The following is a 22,333-nucleotide window of genomic DNA, read 5'->3' as shown; positions in this document are numbered from 1 at the left end:
TATTTTGTTGTAACTGGTTAATAACTTCACTACCTGGTTTTGTGGAGGGGGGGGGCTTGGATCCCATATTACATTGAATAGAGTGCTAGTGCCATGTGGGTAAATAAGAATAAGATTTATCCGTGTAAACAAACATCGGAAAAGAATGATGATTGCTGAATAAAAAGACTAGGTGGAAACATCTGATTCAAGCAATGCCAAGAATATCAGCTGATTTTTCCGTAAGCCTCTTTCGATGATAAGGCATTACTATTTGAAAGGAAATAAACATTGAATTCAGTTGGAGGTTCGTTTCACATTGAAATGTGTGCAAGTTTACAGTACTAATAAAAAAGCAGAAACCTACACTGCATCTTAGTCCTCGTGTTCTTATTTTGTGAAGTGCTTTCATTGAAAAGTGCTAGGAACAGAAACTAACAATAGTGACTGTGACATCGATCCGAAGATACTTTTAATTTCTCCTTTTATGTACAAAAGGCTGAAAAATAAAATAAAATGAACTTTTTACAGTATTTATATTTTCTTAGAAAACTCTAACCATATATTTTAAACAGATTTAAGCAGCTTGCGACGTTTGTACAGTCAGGCTTTTCACCACAGAGTGTTCAATTAAGATTGGAAGAAGAAAAAGCAAGAAGCTCTTCACTGTTTGCTGCGACCTATTGCTTAATGACATGAAGAATGAGGTCTTGGTCGAACAATTTGTTTCACTTTACCACTGACATATGGCTTCCCATATTAGACGTCTGAGCAGTGGAAGGAATAAGATACAGCAGCATAGGCAAGAGAAACATGCAGCAGTGACCGCTTCAAACTATAATGGAACCAATTATATCATATTACCTGTTGAAAGCTTGCAAACTATACTTACTGTGGTACATATTTGATGCAATAAATACTGTGCTTAAATCATCATTTGTGTTTGCTCAAACATGCACCACTGGGTAAAATTACTATTTACAAAGCAGACTTTTAGTTGTTTTAAATTGACATAGAGTATGTCAACCATACCAAGAGCAGAAGATGGCTAAACAATACTGCAGGAAAAAAGCGGAATCAACTTTATAAAGTGGTGGTGGGGATGTTTTTTGGTCAATTCAGGGTTTTTAGAAAGGACTGATAGGATATTTTTATTTTATGCCAAAGGAAGGACACTTATCAAAATGGTATTAGTCATGCTGCTGGGACTCTGAAGGACTCTGGAATGGTATGTGTGTATCTGTGTGTGTGTATGCGTGTATACATATATATGTATATACACACACATATACATATATACATATGTACATGTACATAGGATGAGTTATGTAAAAATAAAACCACTCTTCAATGTTGGTGATTGTATGGAACATTTACAGGCACATTAAAAGTTTTCTGGATGAGACATCTTAAAAATATGAATAGCTATTTAAGCACCTCAAAAATCTAAAAACATCCTGAAACAAGAAGTAAACTCTTTCCTTTTGTGATGGGATCGTTTTTCATGTGTGAATGAGAATTGCAGCATGCCTTCGTTTAAAATAGATCCAGTTATACAATAGAGAAACGTAGAATTCCCTCCCTGTCATCCCTCTCCCCAAACAGAAACCCGTTTACAAAAATAGTCACATATAATAGTAAACAACCTGTGAATTAAAAAGAAAAGTGATAAATTCACAGCACACATTTTGTAAAAATATGGCAGGTGTGGTAGTTAAAACATAAACAGTGGTGACAATTACTATCAAGTGTCACATGTTGAATTCACATAAAAATTTAACTTCCCTCCCCCGTTTAAATTGGTTCCTATAGTCTGAGTAGCCATGATGTCTCTGCTCTTCAGCAGTGTCAGCTGGTTGTGAAAATAGAAACCTCCTGTCAATACTGTTTCTCTAGTTTAGTGAGTCCCAGTTTGCTGACCAGAGGCCTCTGTCTTGTTATAGGCACTGACCTTAAGTATACATTTGTAAAAACAGTCAGTTTGGCATAGACCTCCTGTGGGAGTCCTGTTGACACAAATACACCACCATCACAGGCTGTAAACAATTTATCACGAAATGGAATATTCTTTGTTTCTTTCTACTTTTTACTTTCCCTGATATCTTTCCCTTTGTCTTCCTTTTCTGATTTGTCTTTTTCAAATTTTTCTTTTTCCGGTTTGGTCACGCTATCATAGGAAGGTGGAGAAGTGGTGGAAGGTGTCATATCGGTTTTCTCTGGAGTTGAATTTTCATTTAGTTTATCAATGAGGGGATCTTCTTTGATAGGTGTCCCATCACATTCTTTGCCTTTGTCTTTCTTATATATGCTTGAAACTTTTTTAACTTTTTGCTTCAAGAGGTAGCGTCTGTAAGCCCTCTGGATGATGATAGCAGACACTTCCTCTTGTTTGCGTTTCAACGTGGTTGTAATGGGCTCGTAAGAGACTTTGGAGGGGTTCGATGCCATGAATCGCTCTTCCATCTGTATTCGAAGGGCATCCATCTCTCCACTCTCACCCAAAACACGCTTTGTGAAAGCAAATAAAATGTCGAGGCAGTGGATCCGGTCGCCACTGACCATGGGCAGATCCATGGCAATGAGCTGGACTTTGTTTGGTTTTGCTATGAGAAGAGGAGGATCCAGGGCATCTGCAAAATCAGAGAGCTTGGAGAACTCTATGAACTGGGTTGCATCAGGATCGAACTTCTCCCAGACCTCGTAGAACATCTCAAAGTCATCCTCACTCAGGGGCTCTGCACTTTCTTCAGTGGCAACACTGAAGTTCTCCAGGATGACGGCGATGTACATGTTCACCACCACCAGAAATGATATGATGATGTAACTGACAAAGAAGAAAATCCCAACAGATGGGTTCCCGCAGTCCCCCTTCACTGAGCTTCCGGGGTGATCTTTTTCAGGGTCACAGTCTGGAGGTCCACTGTTGAGAATAGGGGCTAGCAATCCATCCCAGCCAGCAGAGGTGGTAATTTGGAAAAGGCAGATCATGCTGTTGCCAAAGGTCTCGAAGTTGAACATGTCATCAATTCCAACCTCCCTCTTAACATAGGCGAAGTTGGACATTCCAAAGATGGCGTAGATGAACATGACCAGGAAGAGCAGGAGGCCGATGTTGAACAGGGCAGGGAGCGACATCATCAAAGCAAAGAGCAGCGTGCGGATCCCCTTTGCTCCTTTGATCAGACGGAGGATTCGGCCAATCCTGGCAAGACGGATCACACGGAACAGGGTGGGGGACACAAAATATTTTTCTATCAACTCAGCCAGAAACATACCTATGGAAAAGCAATAAATAACAAAAATAATTGTTATGTCTAATAACAGCAAATGAAATTGTACATCATAAGTGCTACCTAGTTTTACAAAATGTGGACATGAAAATTATATGCAAATAATTTGCAGTATTTATTCAGCAAAATAAAACTTGTATGTTCAGTGTTATAACATTAACACCTTCGTGGATAAAAAACTAATTGGTCATTTTTCCTTGTTCAAAGCAAAAAGCATCTTTCAAAAGAATGACTCAACCACTAAGGGTCTAGCAATGTCATAGTACATAGCAGCCAAGCACAGAAATAAATTTATATTTCTAAAATACTAGTCTTAGTATTTGTATAAGAATGAAAAGATAAGGCATATGAATTTAAATCAGGAATATGAGAGTTTTTATACTTCTGAGGTGGTTGCAACCCTCTTTTATTTGGAAGGAGGCAGATAAACAGAAGAAAACAGAAGCTTTGGAGACAGACGTACTTGAGATGAATCCTGGCCCTTCGTTAGTCTTGATTTCATGCACCACTAAATGGCAATAATATAAATGCTTTGTTGTTAAACTTACATGAGTCTTTTCTTCATGCTAAGCACAGTGTTAGATGCATTTACTTACATAATATGATTTAATCCTCACAATCCTTAAAAAAAACAGGGATTGGAGAGCTGAGGTAATTTGCCCTAGGTTAGAGCAGGCAAATAGTGGAAATAGAAAGTTCAAGGTCAGACCTGTATGGGCCCCAAGTCTCATCTCTTGATGACCATTATTACTATTTCATAGCACTTATGTGAAAACCAAATGGAATGGTACATTGTTACAATAATCTCTCCTGCCAGAGAAAGTAGTATTGAAATGATATCTCAGTTTTCTCTCTGTATATATCTTCCCTTACCTCAAAGAGAACCTTGTCTTAAATCTTCTTAAATTTACTTCTAGCACTTCATTTAATATCTGTACATAAACATTTAATATATACTGATTGTATCGAATTGATTTTGGATGTTTCAACAGAATTTTGATTTCCAAAAAGAAATATCACAAACCCTAGAAAACTATCTGAACCCAAAGATAACACATGAAGCTTATATATGCATAATTATGTATATATAAATGCACATACACCCTCTTCCAATTATAAAAGAGATCACATGTATAGATTACTTGAAGCTTGATGACACACGTGTGTGTGAATTATTGCTTTTAGAGAAATCTTGGACTATGACTAATGTTTCAGTCTTCTCCGATAAGATGATACGTGAAAAGTGACAAATATAAATTCTTTTTTAACACATCATTTTATGCACACCAGGCAGTAACAGAAATGACAAAAACTGAACAATGGGCTATTAGACTTCTCCTTGGAAGTTCAGGATAAGTAAGAAAGATGAGTGAAAATCACCTATAAAATATTAAAACACAAATTTTTACTACTGTATTCCTTAATTGAGTAAAAATACTTCTTCTTACCTACAATGGAGAGAATGACCACTACAAAATCAAAAATATTCCATCCAATGGTAAAATAGTAATAACGAAGGGAGATCAGTTTCAGCACACATTCTCCCGTGAAGAGGACGATGAACACCAGATTAATCCAGTACAGAATGTTCGTCATTTCTTGGCTCTGGTCATCCGTTTCCACCATCATGGTGACCATGTTGAGACAGATGAGGATCATGATGCTGATATCAAAGACTTGTTTGGTTACAAAATCAAAAACCATTCCTTGGAATTTGTTCTAGAACAAATAACATGTAAAAGTTTCCTTAGAAATTAAAAAAAGATCTAATTCAATTTACCAGATTTTTAACAAAGCAGTATGAAAAGGTAGCAGATAGCTTTTATTAAAAAAGACACGATGTTTATTTTCTACTTGGAAGAAATATTTTTACACTGTGATTTCCTACTCTTTGCAAATATATTTGCTTCATTTATACTATTCATGAGATCAACTTTTATAAAATGACTGTAAGTTCAGTACCACCTGTTATGTTCTCAGTGTCCAGGATATCATCAAGGTATGATGGACAGTTAGCGATATTTGCCACCATAGTAAATCTTTTTATCTCGTTCATGTGTTGGGGGGATATTAAATTTAACTTTAATGAGCTAATAAAGAAATTCTTCTCCAGGTTTTCCTCTCATGTTCCCCCCAATTTCTGTATTTGTACTCTCACTAAACCTATACCTTCTAAAATTCCTTCTCAATATTCAGCTAAGAAGATGTATAAAATTATAGTTAAAAAAAAAGAGACAACAGCAGAAAAAATAGTGACTGCTGATTAACTTCGACATGTTATTCAATAATATTGTACCTAGGTGAATTTTTTTAGTTTCAATAACTGATCTATGGTTATAGATGATGTTAAAAGAAGGGAAAGCTGTGTAGAGATTATATGGATAACTCTTCTGTGAGCTATAGTTCACAATGTAGATATTCAACCTTTGGCCTAGTCAATTTGGACTTCACTTCCAAGTACTAATTGGCCTTGTGTCTTATTCATGAAATTAAATCTTCAGCTTATAAACCAGTTCTGATCACTGGCTCCTGTTTGCTTCCATCTTGTCCATATCTGCGTAGTATTTCAGACACTCTGAGGCCCAGGTCTTGACTTATCGCTGTTGATCTTTCTCTACTTTTCAGCTAGAGCAACTGCCCCTCTGCTATCCACTGAATAGCTATTCTCCCAGATTTTGAAACTTTTGTATCTAGATTCTCCACACTAATGCTTTTTCCTCTTCCTGTATGAGACTTTCATTGCTTCCAATTGAAATTTTTTGACATCAAACACTACCTGTTCAGTTTTATTTGGTGCTTATCTCTGAATGAGTGTTTGTCCTGCTGGACTATTTCTATTTCTTCAGCTGGACCTGCCATCTGAGTCCTTCTTAAAGACAGTAAATGCATCTCTTTCCAGTTCAGACCTTTCTATCATAGTTCTTTGCAGTTTTTTGTTTGTTTGTTTTGTCTGGGGCTGGGTTTGAATCCACCACCTCCGGCATATGGGGTTAGTGCCCTACTCCTTTGAGCCACAGGTGTCACCCATCCTTCCTAGTTCTTATTCACTTTAGTTTACCTTTCCAATCCTAGTATGATCCCCTCTGATAGTTCCTACCTCAGACTCTTAGTGAAACATGCATGTTCTACCATATCATTCTACCATGTTTACCTGTCCCCTCTGTTTAGAACAAACTTCCCATATTTTTTCTTTCTCTAGTGATTCTAACTCAATTTTAAGTTTTGAGCACTCTGTACACTCAGAAAAAATTGCTCGTTTACCCATAGTTATATTAGGACATTATATTGCCAATGGTTTTCTCTGATTTAATTTTGGTTGTCTTCCTCTTCCACTTTTTTGGAGGCTTCTCAAAGGGCAGTGTCATTTTGCTCATAGATATACCCTCTAGGGTGTGGTTATATTCAAAATATCTTAAAAGCAGAAATTTGCTCTTACTTTTTTTCTTATCTGCCAGATCAATAAAAGTCTGTTTAGATCTCTGCCCATATCGTTTTTCAGTGGGAGACCTCAGTGCTCAACTCCAATCCAACATCACTGATTATTGTCCCCAATTTAATTCCTTGGGTGTCGAATGTGTAGGAAGAAGCTGTCTAACCCTGAAGGTTTTGTTCAACAAAGATTTTTGTTCTCTAACCTTATCTTAGTCTTTCTAATTACCAATTAGTAGTTTTTGGTCCCTCATTAGTTCCCAGGATAATTCCAAACTCTTCAGAAATTCTATTCTCTTGCCCTCTACTCTAACTTCTTTCTTGAGAACATCAAAGTCAATCAACGTAAAGAATCTGTACTTCCTTTGGCATCTCACATAATCTTGACTCCTGCATTCTTTTCACACAGTACAGTAAATTCATCAATAGAGCCAGCCTCTTTTCCTCTCAAATTCTAACCTAGACTATCCTTGCTCCAGATCCTGTGCAACTTTATCCTGTAATTATTTCCTCTGTTTCCAGTCTCTTCCTTTACAGAACTCCTTTCATTTTGCTTTAAACCTAATCTCTCAACCTTAAGAGACTTCTATTTTGCTACTTCATCTTAATATTCCTTTCTCTTCCTCCCCTACTCTATTGTGGTGACCAAATTCTACAAACCAGAACCTTCCCTTTTTCACCACTGTGTTCTTTCTTATCCTGCTGGACACCATTATTCATCTATTAATAATTATTATACAAGATAGAAGCGCCTCAGTCATTCTTGGTAGTTCCTTCTTCAGTTCTCAAAATAATTAATAGACAAAATTTTAAATTTCACCCCAGTTATAGCTCACAAATCTATTCAGTTTTATTCATCTCCACATCACCCTCGTTTGGGCTACCTAAGAATATCTCTGAGCTCTAAAAAAGTCTACAGTGCTTGCACACTTCCTCTGTTAAGCCAGTTGTCTAAACATTATCAAGCCCAAACTGTCTGGATCCCCTCAGTGGTCACCCACTGTTCATTCAATAAAAACCACTCCTTAAAATGGCCTATGAGGCCCAGAAAAGGCTAGCATATCCTAATCTCATCATTCTCAACATGTCCCAAATGGAACCCACCCTCTACACCCCAGTTGCTGTGGCCCTCCTACCCTCCTACCTAAGGAACTTCACGCATGTAGTTTTCTTCCACTGACCTCTTCTTATTTCACTCTGGCAATTGATATTTTCTTATTCTTCTTTGATCCTCAGTAATGTACTACTTTAATAAAGCCTTTTCTAATTTCCCTGCTTAATCAGCACCCTCCCCCTTATCAGCTCACAGTTGAATGAATTTATTCCTTCTTGAAAATTTCCATTTGTTGGTGTGACTATTTATGACTATTTGATTACTATCCATTGCATTAACTAGACTTTACATTGTTTAGTATTTAGTCACAAATGCTTAGCATAGTAATGGTACATATTGTTAATAACTGAATGAATGGCTTTTACCAGATTACTTTCTAATTTTGTCAAATTGTCCCTGATAATATTCTATATAAATGTACAGATCTTTTTAGATGTATTCATACCCCTACTAAGTTAATAATACATATGTGTCATCTGATGTAATTAAACAGCTTCTTTTTTAAAAAACTTTCAATCATACACACACAATCTTAATGATTAATCTCATTCCTTCACTGATACCTCACTGATTCCTTCATACCTCTCCCTATAACTTGGTGAAGTGCACAGGGCTCCATGTTCAGGACTTTTGTTTTTGTCTGTATTCTGCTTATTTTTCAAAAATGAATTTGTGCTTCAGAGCACAACAGAATTCTGTTTTAACAGCTCTAACGTCCTTACCTCAGTTTAGACATCTCATAGGACATCTAAGTTATGTATTTCTAAATGCATTTATAAGATTTTAATTTATTTTAGTGGAACCAGTAATTTCACAAGACATCACTGTCTTAGATTTCCCATCATCTACATAGTGTCCCCCTTTTGCAACATCTTACAATTGTCTTGTCTCATTGAGTCTTCTTATTGGCTCAGTTAGCTCCTGTGTTCCCATCCTGTTGGCATGAACCCAGATTATGGTCTCATCTTCTCTCACATCTCCTCATTCCAGTCTCTGGGTTAAACTCTCAAATCTGGTTTTCTTCATATTCCTATGCTTTTCTCTTAACTCGATTGCCTGTGTACCACATACTTAAGACCATTTTCTTCAGACTCATATGCCAAATTTGACTCATCTAAACTCAAAAACTGGTGTCTATTGCTCACTAATTAAAATGCGTCACTGTTCTCCACCGATATATTTATTTCCACAGAATTGAATTTTCTCATTTAGGAAATGTGCTTTTCTTCCCATCCATTCAAACTATTGTTTCCTGAAGACTGTATTTGAATTGCACGTTTATTCTGTTTTATCCAATAACTATCTGTTTTCTCTGAGCTACTGGCTGACTTAAAATCTAAACAATTGATCATGGTCAGTTTTATATGGTCATCAATGAATTCACAGAGTCAAGATTCTTCACAAATACCTCATTGCCTTACACTATGTATACCTTGGGGTAGTCGGAGCTTAACATGTGAGTTACTCCTTCAGGAGTAAGGGAAAAACTCAGGGACTTTCCTGGCAATGATTTCCTGCAGCATCTAAACAGAACCAGCAGTCACTGGCAAATATATAAGTGGAAGAGCCATAAAACTATATAAAAAGCATGATAGCATCTCACTTAAGGGCAGGAGAGAACCAGAGACTATGAGGTTTGACTATTTTTTTTTAAGCAGAAAAAAAAAATTGTGACCTGTTTCATTAATGATTCAATTCAATGTGCAGAGTTGGATGGGGCCTCTCTGAGATATACCAAGATTCAAGTCAGTCCTCACTGCATGCTGAGAACATTGGATATTTCCATGTACTGCACACCTATGTATGTATCTTCTTCTCTACATTATTAGGAGCTCCTCAATAACATCAATTTGTGTGATAGTATGGGCACTATCTGAAGTTGGAACATTTTTATTCATATTTTATGTGTTATATAATTATACATATTATGTATATATGTAATACATATTTATCTTTCTTCAAGCTATTGAGGCTAGCTTGTCAATTGTTAAGGTAAAATTTTTCTGTTGCAAATTTAATCTAGCAATTTTGGCAGTATAAGTGATAGATAACATAGCCTTCATTGACAATGAAAGTATGTTAATCTTACAGCAGGTCGAGGTATGGGTTTTTGTGGTTTCTTTGACCCCAGTTTTTTCATTGCATTGTAGTATTTCTTCTGTTCTTCTGTCATAAAAATGTCTTGACCTCCAAAGTAAAGAAATGAAAGCAAAACTTGTTAAAATCATATTCTTTGCCAGCTATAAAACCCACCTTAATAATCATGTGAAAACTGGCTCCCTTATTTCATGTTAATGTTGCTAATACCTGAATTTAGGGATATATATATATATATATAAAATGTATAAATTATGCCATATTAGGAAATCATATTTCTAGACTAAAAATATTGCGACATGCTATCTGAATTACCAATTACTTTAAAACTTATAGCTTATTAAATGTCTCCAAGTAATTTCTGAATTTGATTATCTTTTCTATTGCTGATTGCATTCTGTAGCCTAAAGGAGAGAGTGTGACAGATTTAGTTCACATGTCAGAGAAAAGATGAAGTTTTAGTATACTTATCTTCTTTTTCTGTTGGTTGAAGTTATCTATGATGACACCAATGAAAAGATTCAAAGTAAAGAATGAACCAAAAATGATAAAGATGACAAAATAAAGATACATGTACAGATTGTCTTCATACTTGGGCTGTAATTCGACCTACAAAATATGAAGAGTGATTAGATCTACATGTTTAAAAGCGTATCTATGAATTTTCAATTCTCTAAGTACGTCCCAATCCTGGAAAGGAAACCAAACATTAAACAGTCTTGATGAACTTTTCAAAGCTGGCAAGCTTGCTGAAAAGTCCAGCAAGACTAATCACTGACTTGGGAAAATGAAATAACTAATACAAAAAGTCGGAATAATTATAGAAAATTTCACACAATAACTACCTAGATTATGAATGCACTTTTCCTTTGTAAGCAAAGATCTTCAACACAACATGCAAATTAAAGATTTCCTCTTCCTACAAAAGAGATGTTAGCATCACACTATTCAAACTTAGATGCTTTAAGATTTCTTTTCTTTCTTTTTTTTTTTTTTCTCTGCAGCTTTTGGCTGGGCTGTGTTTGAACTCACCACCCCACCACCTCTGGCATATGGGGCCAGCACCCTACTCCTTTGAGCCACAGGCACTGCCCAAGATTTATTTTCTTTATGTCAGTTTTTACTTTTGTAAAGTGCAACTAATAGAACCTACACCTAACAGGGTAGTTGTGAAAATTAAATATATTAATATATAAAATATTCTTAGAACTATGCCTTGCCAGTAGTAACTGCTAAGTGTAAGTGTTATAAGGGGTATACTGCACACTTCTTTAGACAGGCTAGAATCATCATGTCTGCATACAGGTATAAAATTGAGTCTATTGATTCATCCTATTCGATAGGCACCGTTTCCATAACTATGATATCCTTTCTTATCCAGCCCCTTTTGATTATTAAAAGGCGTGACAGCTGACTTGAACTTTGAGCTTTGGCTGTAATCTGTAGTTCAGGACTCAGAGCACATTGTTCTAATCAACTCAGTTAACCACTGATGATAATGGATGTAGCTTATGACCCATTGTACTACACCTTGTGAAATCAAATAAGACCAACATGATATTTTCTCTAATAAAATTAAGCAAAACAGAAAATATCATAACTATTATAAAACTAAATAATGTTTGAGGAGACTTTTACTTGTATATGTATGTGTTTAGAGAACAGTGATATACAATTATATTTCTAACCCTTTTTTTTTGGATATCAACACTTTTTTATTTTTTTATTAGATGATATTAAATTAAAGATAATACACATATGAGCAAGTGCATAGCACAGAAATGTAAAATGTAATAGGTTTTTGTAAAGTGAAGTCCACAACTTAGGACATGGTCAGAATCTAGAAACCCTGAGAGCATCCTTCTCAAACACAATCTCTACATCCCTGCTAGAGGAATGTTTCTTCTTGCTTTTAGGATAATTACTTCCTGGCTTTTTCTTTAGCATTAACACCTAAATATGCATTTTTGAACAGTAAGCTTAGTTTGTTGACTTTTAAATTATACATAAATGAGATAAAAGTATATGGCTAGCTTTTTTAACTCAAGGCTGTGTATTTAAAATTTCATCCACCTGGTGTAGAAGGGTATATTCATTTCTCCCTCTAGATAATATTCAATTATTTGTCCATTCCACTATTTTCGAGTTGTTCCCACCTTTTACTAGTGAGAAAATGTTAAGTTTTTTCTTGTCCATAGATTATCCTACACATGTTCATCAGTTTCCAAAATATACATTGTTAAAAGTAGAATTTCAGGGTTAAAGAATATCTTGCACTTTATCAAGTGATGTAAAAATGTCCCTAACTGTTTGTAAAAGGATATTTGCTTATTTTTTCCTTCCAGCATTTTAGGAAAGTTCTTATTGCTCTTTATGCTTGGTAACACTTGGCATTGGTCAGACTTTACTATTGGCCATCAGGTAAGTGAGTAGGTAATGTCTCGTTTTGGTTGAAATTTTGCATTTCTCTGGTGACTAATGAAAGTAAGAGCCAGCACCTTTTCATAATTTTACTGCCCAACTGTATTTTGCCCACTCAAATGTACTTGCCGCTGCTTATCTGACAGGAGGTGGAACTTGAGGGGTGATGCACGTGATAGGTGCAGTTGTAAATGCAGATAAAACTTTGACCTCTCGCCCACCGCTCACCTCCTGCTGCACGGCCCAGTTCCTAACAGACCATGGACCAGTCCTGGGCCATGACCCAGAGATTCCGGACAGCAGGTCTTTATGATAAGGTTGCAAGAAAATAATTAGCATGGTGAGTAATAATAAATAATAAAGTATTATTATTATTTATAGAAAGCTCATAGTTGGGATTCCTGATAACACTGACAGAAATACAAGGCATTCTTTTAGTTCTCTCCCTCCCTTCTCTCTTTCTCTCTCTCTCTCTTTTTAAGAGGTTATAAAATAATCCCGGAATTCTTCATTCAGAAAGCTAGTTAATGGTACTAGGGAAAAGGCATTTTGAGTTTCATTCCATGAGGTGGCATTCCTAGAAATCAATCTCTTTCTTCCAAAATGTGGTTCCCTTCCATGTTAAATAGTGAGAAATTAATTGAAATTATAAAGGAATTTTCAAAAATACTATTTTGTATCAGATAGATTATGAAAATCCCTCCCTTCTACCAAATAATCTCATTTCCCAAAAAGAAACACTAGTAAGTATTTTGTTTATTTTGTTTCTTGATTTTTTCTTCACCATTAGTCATATCCCTTTTATTACAAAAAAGATAAAAAGCTGGAGGAAATCTACGACAGCTGAAGAAAATTGCCTGTGAGAACTTCTCATGCAAAAATGGCCAGGCCAAGCAGACTTAAAAATAAAATTTCTAATTTTGCAAATGCAGTCAATAAGTTTTCATGTTAGGTGCCATGCCAAATACTAGAAAATATCTTAAAATTTTTAAAATTAATTGAGGAAAACATCATTATTAAATTTTTAAAGAAATAATTTAAGTATTTTATTTTTATAATACAGATGTGCTTTATAAAATGATCCATAGCTTGATTTAATGCACATTATCACTAAATTACAATACTCACTTCATCAAATTTAACAATTACCTCTAAATAGACTTACATTTCGTGAGTCAACAGCTGCATACATGATATCCATCCATCCTTTAAATGTGGCCTATAATAAAAAAGTCATATCATTGAATTTTTCCCCAAAATTAAAATTTTAGAAAGTAAGTATCAGAGCAGTTGACTGAGACTCATTTTGACCTGTATTCAAATATAAGCATATAAAATAGTTTGAAGTTAATATTGAAGTTCATATTTAAACTTTTTGGACAATGTTTTATGATATATGCATTGAAAACCCTTCAATGTTAAATCATGATCTAATATAACAATAGTGATCAGAAAAGCAATGTCAACAATCTTTGACTCTGAGGTGATGACAAAAATTTACATGAAGTTTGATGAAAGAATTTCACATCTGTATACCAGCATTAGACAAGTTTGAAATTAAACTGCATTATTTGATCTTAACATTTTCTTTTCTACTTATTCTTTTCTAAATGCTATTATCATTAATTATTAATCATGAGCATTTATTTTTGAAATATCTTTAATATTGTTAAACATACTACTTTGAGGTAATTTATTCCATAAGAAGCAGCAGTTTCTTTATCTGAAAACAACTGTATTCAACTGCATTTATTCTTCTTAAACATATTTTTCTATTGTGTGGACACAGTAATCCTGAAAACAAAAGTTGTGTCTGTGGTTTCAGTTCCTTGATGCTGTAGGCTCTGCCCCTCCCTAACTATTCCTACAGTATTGAAGGTTCTGTGGATGCATCACCTTTGGGAACCAGTGGATAGGACGCACTGTGGTCACTTGAGGAGCTGAACTTCTTAAGAATTCAGACGTAGTAGTCTTGATTTTCATTTGTAAGAGAACAATTTTTCTATCTAAAAGTATCCAACCAGGAGCCAGAAAGACAGGAGTCAGGGATGGGAGTCTGGGTGAGAATGTGAAGGCGAGGAGTCTGACTGTGCCGAGGGTAAAATTTGGGTGTGTAGAGACCTGACAAGGATTGAGAGACTATCCAGTACTTGAGCGGGAATGCAGACATCTACCAAGTGTGCTTTCAACATGTGCACGCCTTTTCAACATCCCTTGAACCAACATCTTCTCTCAGAGTACAGACAGGAGAAAACTGTGAGAAACTTGATAGAAATTCCATTAACAAAGGACTTGTTCTGGGTTGCCTAATGCATCGTCTGAAAGACTATAAACTTCGTAGAGCCATCCTGCTTCCAGCATGGTGCATAAAAGATAGTTCAGCGATCATAAGGAAGATGGGCATAAGGAAATATTTGCCATCACTAAGGAAGAAGAATTTGGCTTGATTATTTATTTTATTCTTTTTATATAATTTATTGCATCTACATAAGGTTCCTAAAAATCATTTTTTGTGTCTTTTTTAAAATTAAATCATAACTTTTTTTATTAAATCATTAATGTATTTATGGGATACAATGTGCTGATTGTATATAAAATTTGGAATGCTTACATCAAACTGGTTAACATAACCATCACCTCACTTACTTATTTGATGTGTTAAGACCTTTATACTGTGCTTTTGACATGTACCCTTGCATTGTGCCCATTAGGCAAGGTCCCACCAAATATCCTCCCTCCTCTAGGCTTCAGCCCCCCTCCCTTCTCCCTCTTCTTTCCTCATTCTTTCTGGACTATAGTTGTGTTTTATCATTCATATGAAAGTGTAGGTGATTGTATATTGGTTTCATAATAGTATTGAGTACATTGGATACTTTTTTTCCATTCTTGAGATACTTTACTGAGATGGATATGTTCCAGCTCCATCCAAATAAACATAAAAGATGTAAAGTCTCCATCTTTTTATGGCTACATAGTATTCCGTGGTATATATATACCACAATTTGTTAATCCATGCATGGGTTGAAGGGCACTTGGGCTGCTTCAATGACTTGGCAATTATGAATTGGGCTGCAGTAATAACCAGCATCCTTTCAGGACCAGAACGCTTAAGAAAATAAGCTTAGATGGGTCATTTCTTAAACTGATAGGGGCCATCTACAGCAAACCCACAGCCAATATCATATTGAATGGAGTAAAATTGGAAACATTTCCACTCAGATCGGAAATAGACAAGGATGCCCATTGTCTCCACTGCTATTCAACATAGTAATGAAAGTCTTAGCCATCACAATCAGGCAAGAGAAGGCAATCAAGGGTATCCAAATGTGGTCAGAGGAGATCAAACTATCACTCTTCTTGGATGATATGATCTCATACCTGGAAAATCCCAGAGACTCAACTACACAACTCTTAGAAGTGATCAAGGAATACAGCAGTGTCTCAGGATACAAAATCAATACTTACAAATCAGTAGCCTTTATATATACCAACAATAGTCAAGCTAAAAATATAGACAAGGACTCTATTCCTTTTACAGTAGTGCCAAAGAAGATGAAACATCTGGGAATTTACCTAACAAAAGATGTGAAAGGTCTCTATAAAGAGAATTATGAAACTCTGAGAAAAGAAACTGCTGAAGGTGTATGTTTTTTTAAAAACTAGTACTTTTAATTGGCAATATCTATGTGTACAAAATAATGTTTTAAAATATATATACACTGTGGAGGGGCTAACTCAAGCTAATTATTGATAACTTATATGTTACCTCATGTACCTATCATTTTTGTGATGAGAAAGCATAAAATCTATTTCCTCAGTGATTTTCAAGTACAGGGTACATTGTTATTAACGATGGTCACCATGCTGTGCAATAGACATTCACAATATATTCCTTCCCTGTAACTGAAATTTGGTATCCTTTGACCAACATCTCCCATTCTCCTACCCTCAGACCCACGTGGTCACTGATCTACCTTCTTCTATGAGTTTGACTTTTTAAGATTCCACATGTAAGTGAGATTACGTGGTATTTGTCTCTCTGGGCCTGGCTTACTTTACTTAACATAATGTCTTCCAGGTGCATCCACAGTGTTGAAAACGGCAGGATTTCCTTATTTTTAAAGTCTCAATATTATTCTGTTGTGCGTCTCACATTTTCTTTCTTCATTTTCCTTTGATGGACACTTAGGTTGTTTTGTGTCTTAGCTATTGTGAATAATACTGCAATGGACATGGGAGTGTAGGTATCTCTTTGGTGTACTGATTCTGATCTACACCCAGCAGTAGGATTGCTGGGTTATATGATGGGTCTATTTTTAACTTTTGAGCAACTTCTATACCATTTTCCATAATGGTTGTGCTAATTGACATTCCAACCAACAATGTTCCCTTTCCTCCACATCTTCACTCACTTTCTTCTTTTTGTCTTTTTGGTAATAGTCATTCCTTCTATCTCGTAGGGAAGAAGAACTTTAGATTTAAAATTGGATTTAAATTATACGGCATAGAGAATAATAAGGTGGTTACTTACTACTTGAAGCAGAGAAAGATATCCAAGGCCCACATTATCAAAATTTACTTTCACATTTTTCCACCTGGCAGTCTGATTGCTCTCGATGAGGGCTTTGCATTCACTATAGTTGTTGACTACGCTTACATCAAACATCTCTCCAGTAGTATAGTTAATACAATGGTAAAACTTGCCAGCGAAGAGATTCACTCCCATGATACTGAATATCAGCCAAAAGATCAGACAAACCAGAAGTACATTCATTATGGATGGGATGGCTCCTAAAAGAGCATTTACAACAACCTGGCACAGAATGAGAAGGAAAAAATGAGTGAAAAGCCAAGAACAAATAATTACTTACTTTTACTTATTTCTAAACATTATAAAAAACATAATAGACAACTGATAGAATACATCTGTCTCAAAGCTGCATACTGGGTTTACTAGACTCTAGTAGTTCCAACTAAGAATTTTAAAATTATAATTCAGGAGAGTATAAAATAAGTTTTATGTTATAGAATGTTTTCTCATGAGGCAAAGGTATGCATATAGAAATTTTTTTTCAAAGAATGAAAATAATACATACAAAGAATAATTTAGAGTAAAAATAATAATGTGACTATTGAAGGAAGCTTGTCTTGTAAACATCTCAATTGTTTTTAAAATCATGCAAACTAGGGCAGTGTCTATGGCTCAAAGGAGTAGGGTGCTGGCCCCATATACCAGAGGTGGCAGGTTCAAACCTGACTCCGGCCAAAAACTGCAAAAAAAAAATCATGCTAACTATGCAATTTTATACCCACATTTTGAGAGGAATACTTAAGAGAGAATACTTAAAGGCCAAATTCTATACAGAAAATATAAAAATTATTCTAGTGCTGAAAATTTGATACCCTTAGTTTATTAAGCCTACTGCTACAAAAACTGAGTTCAGATTGGTAAAGTGAAAAGAATTTAACATCTAATAACTATCTTCTATGTAACCATTCCTATACAAACACACAGAGACCCTCCCCTGCACACACTGCCCATCTTTGGTTGTATTTACAGCATTCAGATGAAGTCTAGGTAACTTTTTTCAAATATCACAAAAAGCATCATTTTCTAAAAGTTCCTCTTGGACAGCTAAAACCACTGAGAGAGTTTTGACAGTTTTCTAGTGGTAAGGGCATGTGGCCTCAGGTTTTGTGCCTCTGGGGATGACCAATGTCAATATAAATTCCTCCCCATTCCTTTATACCACCTTTCTAAATGACTGTTAGATTTCCACAGCTGACCTACTTTTTAGCCATCTCAGCCAGTGTTTGAATACTATGTGAAAAGCCAAACTTAGTCTACAAGGGACTCCAAGTACATTCTATAGAGCAGTGAAAAAATGATGAGTAATGATTTTGTATTAATTACAATGAGTAGGGTTTCCCACACATTTATAAATCCAGATCTACAGCTTAGGCAACCTGATAGAGATTTCCTGCCAAGTGCAAATCCGGTTACTTAGAAGCAGATACTGAACCATTATATTCTGTGGTAACTGCCATGCCAAGTATTCTGGACGTCTGATAAATATTATTATGGATTGATAGGCGATGTCAGTATGAAGGTAGAAGACACAAATTCTCCATAAATTTCTAAAATACAAAGTGGCAGTATATTCTCAATTATAATTCCAACAAATTCCAAGCATTTGGTCTTACCCTCATTCCTTCAAACCTGGATAAGGCTCTCAGGGGCCTCAGAGCCCTTAGTGTTCTGAGGGATTTGATGGCACCAAGTTCTGAGTAACCCAAGGCATTTGCAGTTAAGCTAACCAATGAGACCTATACAGAAAAAGCAACACAATTGTCTTATTTACAGTCAAAATGTATGTATAGTTCAACCTGGCTCTAGGCAATGAACCAGTAGTTCTCAAATTTTAGTGAGTTTCAAAATCACCCAGGGGCTTTTTAAAAACACTGTTAGCTGATAGTCTAATTTAGTAGGTTTGGGGTAAGGCCTGAGAATTTGCCCCTGAGAACTTGTTCTACAAGTTCCCACAAGCGACTAATAATGACGGCCCATGAACCCCAATGTGAGAATAAGGTGGTTATTAGCTAAAATCTCAGCTAAAAGTAAAAGAAAAACTGTCATGAGGGCACATAAGTGCCTAATTTTCTTTGAAAATATGCATAAAATTTATTAAAATTATATAAACTAAGAAGAGATGTTTTATCCTCGTGCACCTGAATATCAAAAGCATATAAACAAAAGTAAATATGCAGTATACCTTTTAAGAGCCTGGTGTCAATAGATACTTGAAAAATATTTTTTTAATATAAATAAGTGAAGCACATACAAAATTATTGCAGTGAAAGCGAACTTAAACTAATTTTGCACATGCAATTTTAAAGTAAAACTTCTTGAGTACAGAAAAAAAATAAAATTTTATCTTACGTGGTTTATATAGCTTATAAAAGCTAAGCTTTTAATCTTTATAAGTCCCCTCTTCACAGATAATTGAAAAACAGTTACTGAATTATCATGAATTGTGAAGATTTTCTGCATATAAGATATGAGGACCTGTAGTACTTTACCTTCTCTGAAGACAGAACCAAAAAGAGACAGGCATTAGTTAAAGGATGAAAGATAAAGGTTAGACATATGAAAAATATTCTGAAAGGGTAGTACTGATTGGCAGATGAGAAGAGGTAGTCAAATATCCAATTTTATGTGAATTGTGGAGCTAACTGTGCAAGGGAGTTGCATCTGGGTCCATCTTCTGCCACATTTCAGTGATCTCCTGCTTGGTCTCCTGATCTCTCAATAGTCCCATTTCTATTCCACCATCACAGCCCCACCAAACTTCTCTCCCTCAAGACCAAGCCAGACTCATCACTTCCATGTATGTCACTCTTCAGTGGCTTTCTCTTTACGAAATCGCAAGTCCAAATTTCCTTGGATGGCATCTCAGGTTCTTCAAACTGTTCTGTAACTTACATTTTTTACCTTATCATGCAATTACAAACCTTTCCTCTCACCTTCTAGTGCTCTGTGCTGACCTTGAAGGACCACTCATTTCTAGAACTGGCCCCGGATGTCACCCATCAATGTGGTAACACCTCAGTGTCACTCCCTGATCTGTGCCTGCTGACACTGTCATCCCTCCAACTCCACCTCACACTCCCCTTCCTTCAGCAAGCCTGTCCCTCTCTCAAGGGAAGGGGACTTCATTCTAATGCAAGGATCAACTGGACATTGTTCCATTTCTGTCCTCATTATTTGACAGCAAGCTCCTGCAGGGCCAGAAAAATGGCTTACTCACATTCATTATCTTTCATAACAAAATACGTGAATAGTAAAGACATTTGATTTAGGACAAAGCATGGATCAATTTAATATACTAGCATAGCAGTTTCCTCAACTCTGAAGAGGTAAATTCCAGAGTATCGTAGGTAAATGAGCATGAGCTGCCGGGCAACCAGATGTCCCTTCAGCTTTTCTTTCTTTACAAGTAGTATTTACGTAATGCCTTGTACGTACATAGAGTAAATGTCAGATATTTTATTATACATTTGCGAATCTAACATAACTACGTATAGAATATAGATAAAAATGCTATCATACATACATCCATTTTACAAATAAAGAAATGTTTATAGCTTGGCGCATTTTCCCATCATTGGTAAAGTCTAAACATATGCTTTTATTGTCTCATTATTTATTTATTGTCTTGTTGCTTTGCTTTTACTGTAATTCTGCATGTAGCCTCAATAGGTTATATTTAATAGCAGGTTTATCTCATATTCAATTATTTTAACGTCCTTTTCTCTTCTTACTCAATTTCAACACCAATGTGGTTTAATAAAACTTTTAAATAATTGGTGAATAGCCAATTGGTTTCCATTATTTTGTAAAAATCCAATGATGTGTCTCATTTTTGTGACTTTCAAAGTTCTTTATCATTACTAATCTATCTGTGCGACCAAAACTTCTCAACTGGCTCCAGTGATGACCAAGGCACTAATGTCACAGATGCTTGTGAAGAATGCAGATACAGCTATTTTGTGAAATATAAGAGTGAATAAAGCAAAATTTCTAAATTGATATGCTATTTTGTATAACTTGGGATTTTAAATATTAATTTGAAACTAAATCATTAGGTAAAATATGATGGTACTTGGCTGTTTCATCTATTGAATCACGTATTAAATTAGTAGAAATTGTTTGGAGGCATCTTCTTATAAGAAGCAGGAAACATCACTTACATTTGGTCTGATGTGATATTTACTGAGTGCTTGCTATGTGCTAACCACCATGGCTAGACTAGTACGTATCATCACAAGTCAAAAAATGAAACAGAAACTGCAAAATACTCACATCAACAATCAGGAAGTCTAACCAGCACCAGGCATTGGTAAAATACATCTGAAAACCATACGCAACCCACTTGAGTAGCATTTCCAGGATGAATATGTAAGTGAAAACCTTGTCAGCATATTCCAACATGGTCTTAATGGTTTTTCTCTGCTCGATATATATATCTTCAAATGCCTGTAAGTGAAAGGATTCTATTAAATTTTATTGTCATGAACAGTCTCTAAATGAGGTCTTTTTAGAACAGAAAATGATACAAGCCTCTTAACAGGTGCCTGAGGCTGCATTTTACTTTATAATTATTTATACATGGATAACTATTGACTGGACATTGCAGTCAACTGAGAATTCAAATTATTTTTAAATTTTGCTATCAATGTACCCCAAAAGAACTTGATTTTTTTAAGAGCTTGCTATGTGCTTCTGTCTAGAACTGGAAGTAGAAAGTCACCTGGGAGTAGCTCTGTCTTGTTAAGTGCAGGCTAACTGGAATGTACCCTCCCAGTAACACAGGAATAAGGCAAGGAGGCCCTTCAGCCTAGGGAAAAGAGGAAGGATTGCCATCTCTCATTTTCTCCCTCTTTCTTTCTTTCCTTCCTTCTCTTCCTCTCTTTCTTCTCTTTCTCTGTCTCTCTCTCTCTTTCTTTTTCTTTTTTCATTAAATCCTGGCTGTGTACATTAATGCAATCATAGGGCACAACGTGCTGGTATTATATACAATTTGAAATATTTTCATCAAACCGGTTAACATCGCCTATGCGGCATTTTCTTAGTTATTGTGTTAAGACATTTATATTCTACACTTAGTAAATTCCACATGTACCCTTGTAAGATGCACCATAGTTGTGACCCCACCAATTACCCTCCCTCCCCTGATCCTCCACCCTCCCCTCCCCTTTCTCCCCCCTTCCCCCTTCTTCTTGGGCCATAATTGGGTTATAGCTTTCATATGAAAACTATAAATTGCTTTCATAGTAGGGCTGAGTACATTGGATACTTTTTCTTCCATTCTTGAGATACTTTGCTAAGAAGAATATGTTCCAGCTGCATCCTTGTAAACATGACTTTCTCTCTCTCTCTTTCCTTCCTTCCTTCCTTCCTTCCTTCCTTCCTTCCTTCCTTCCTTCCTTCCTTCCTTCCTTC

The 22,333-nt window shown here is 35.7% G+C and overlaps 1 protein-coding gene across 1 annotated transcript in view; it reads right to left on the bottom strand.

Moving 5' to 3' along the window:
* Positions 1-2,058: 2,058 nt before the first annotated feature.
* SCN2A (sodium voltage-gated channel alpha subunit 2) overlaps positions 2,059-22,333 on the bottom strand; it is a 90,020-nt gene continuing 69,745 nt past the window's right edge. Inside the window, 8 exon segments of the mRNA XM_012808452.1 lie at positions 2,059-3,254; positions 4,718-4,988; positions 9,902-10,006; positions 10,381-10,518; positions 13,496-13,549; positions 16,862-17,143; positions 18,535-18,657; positions 21,194-21,367. Of these exon segments, the coding sequence (XP_012663906.1) occupies positions 2,059-3,254; positions 4,718-4,988; positions 9,902-10,006; positions 10,381-10,518; positions 13,496-13,549; positions 16,862-17,143; positions 18,535-18,657; positions 21,194-21,367 (2,343 nt within the window).

The sequence above is a fragment of the Otolemur garnettii genome, unplaced genomic scaffold (genome assembly GCF_000181295.1).
Source record: "Otolemur garnettii isolate 467f Iridium unplaced genomic scaffold, OtoGar3 scaffold00090, whole genome shotgun sequence".
In the NCBI taxonomy this organism is placed as follows: Eukaryota; Metazoa; Chordata; class Mammalia; order Primates; family Galagidae; genus Otolemur; species Otolemur garnettii.
Note: the sequence above shows the minus strand (reverse complement) of the source record. Positions and strands in the feature narration are given on the sequence as shown.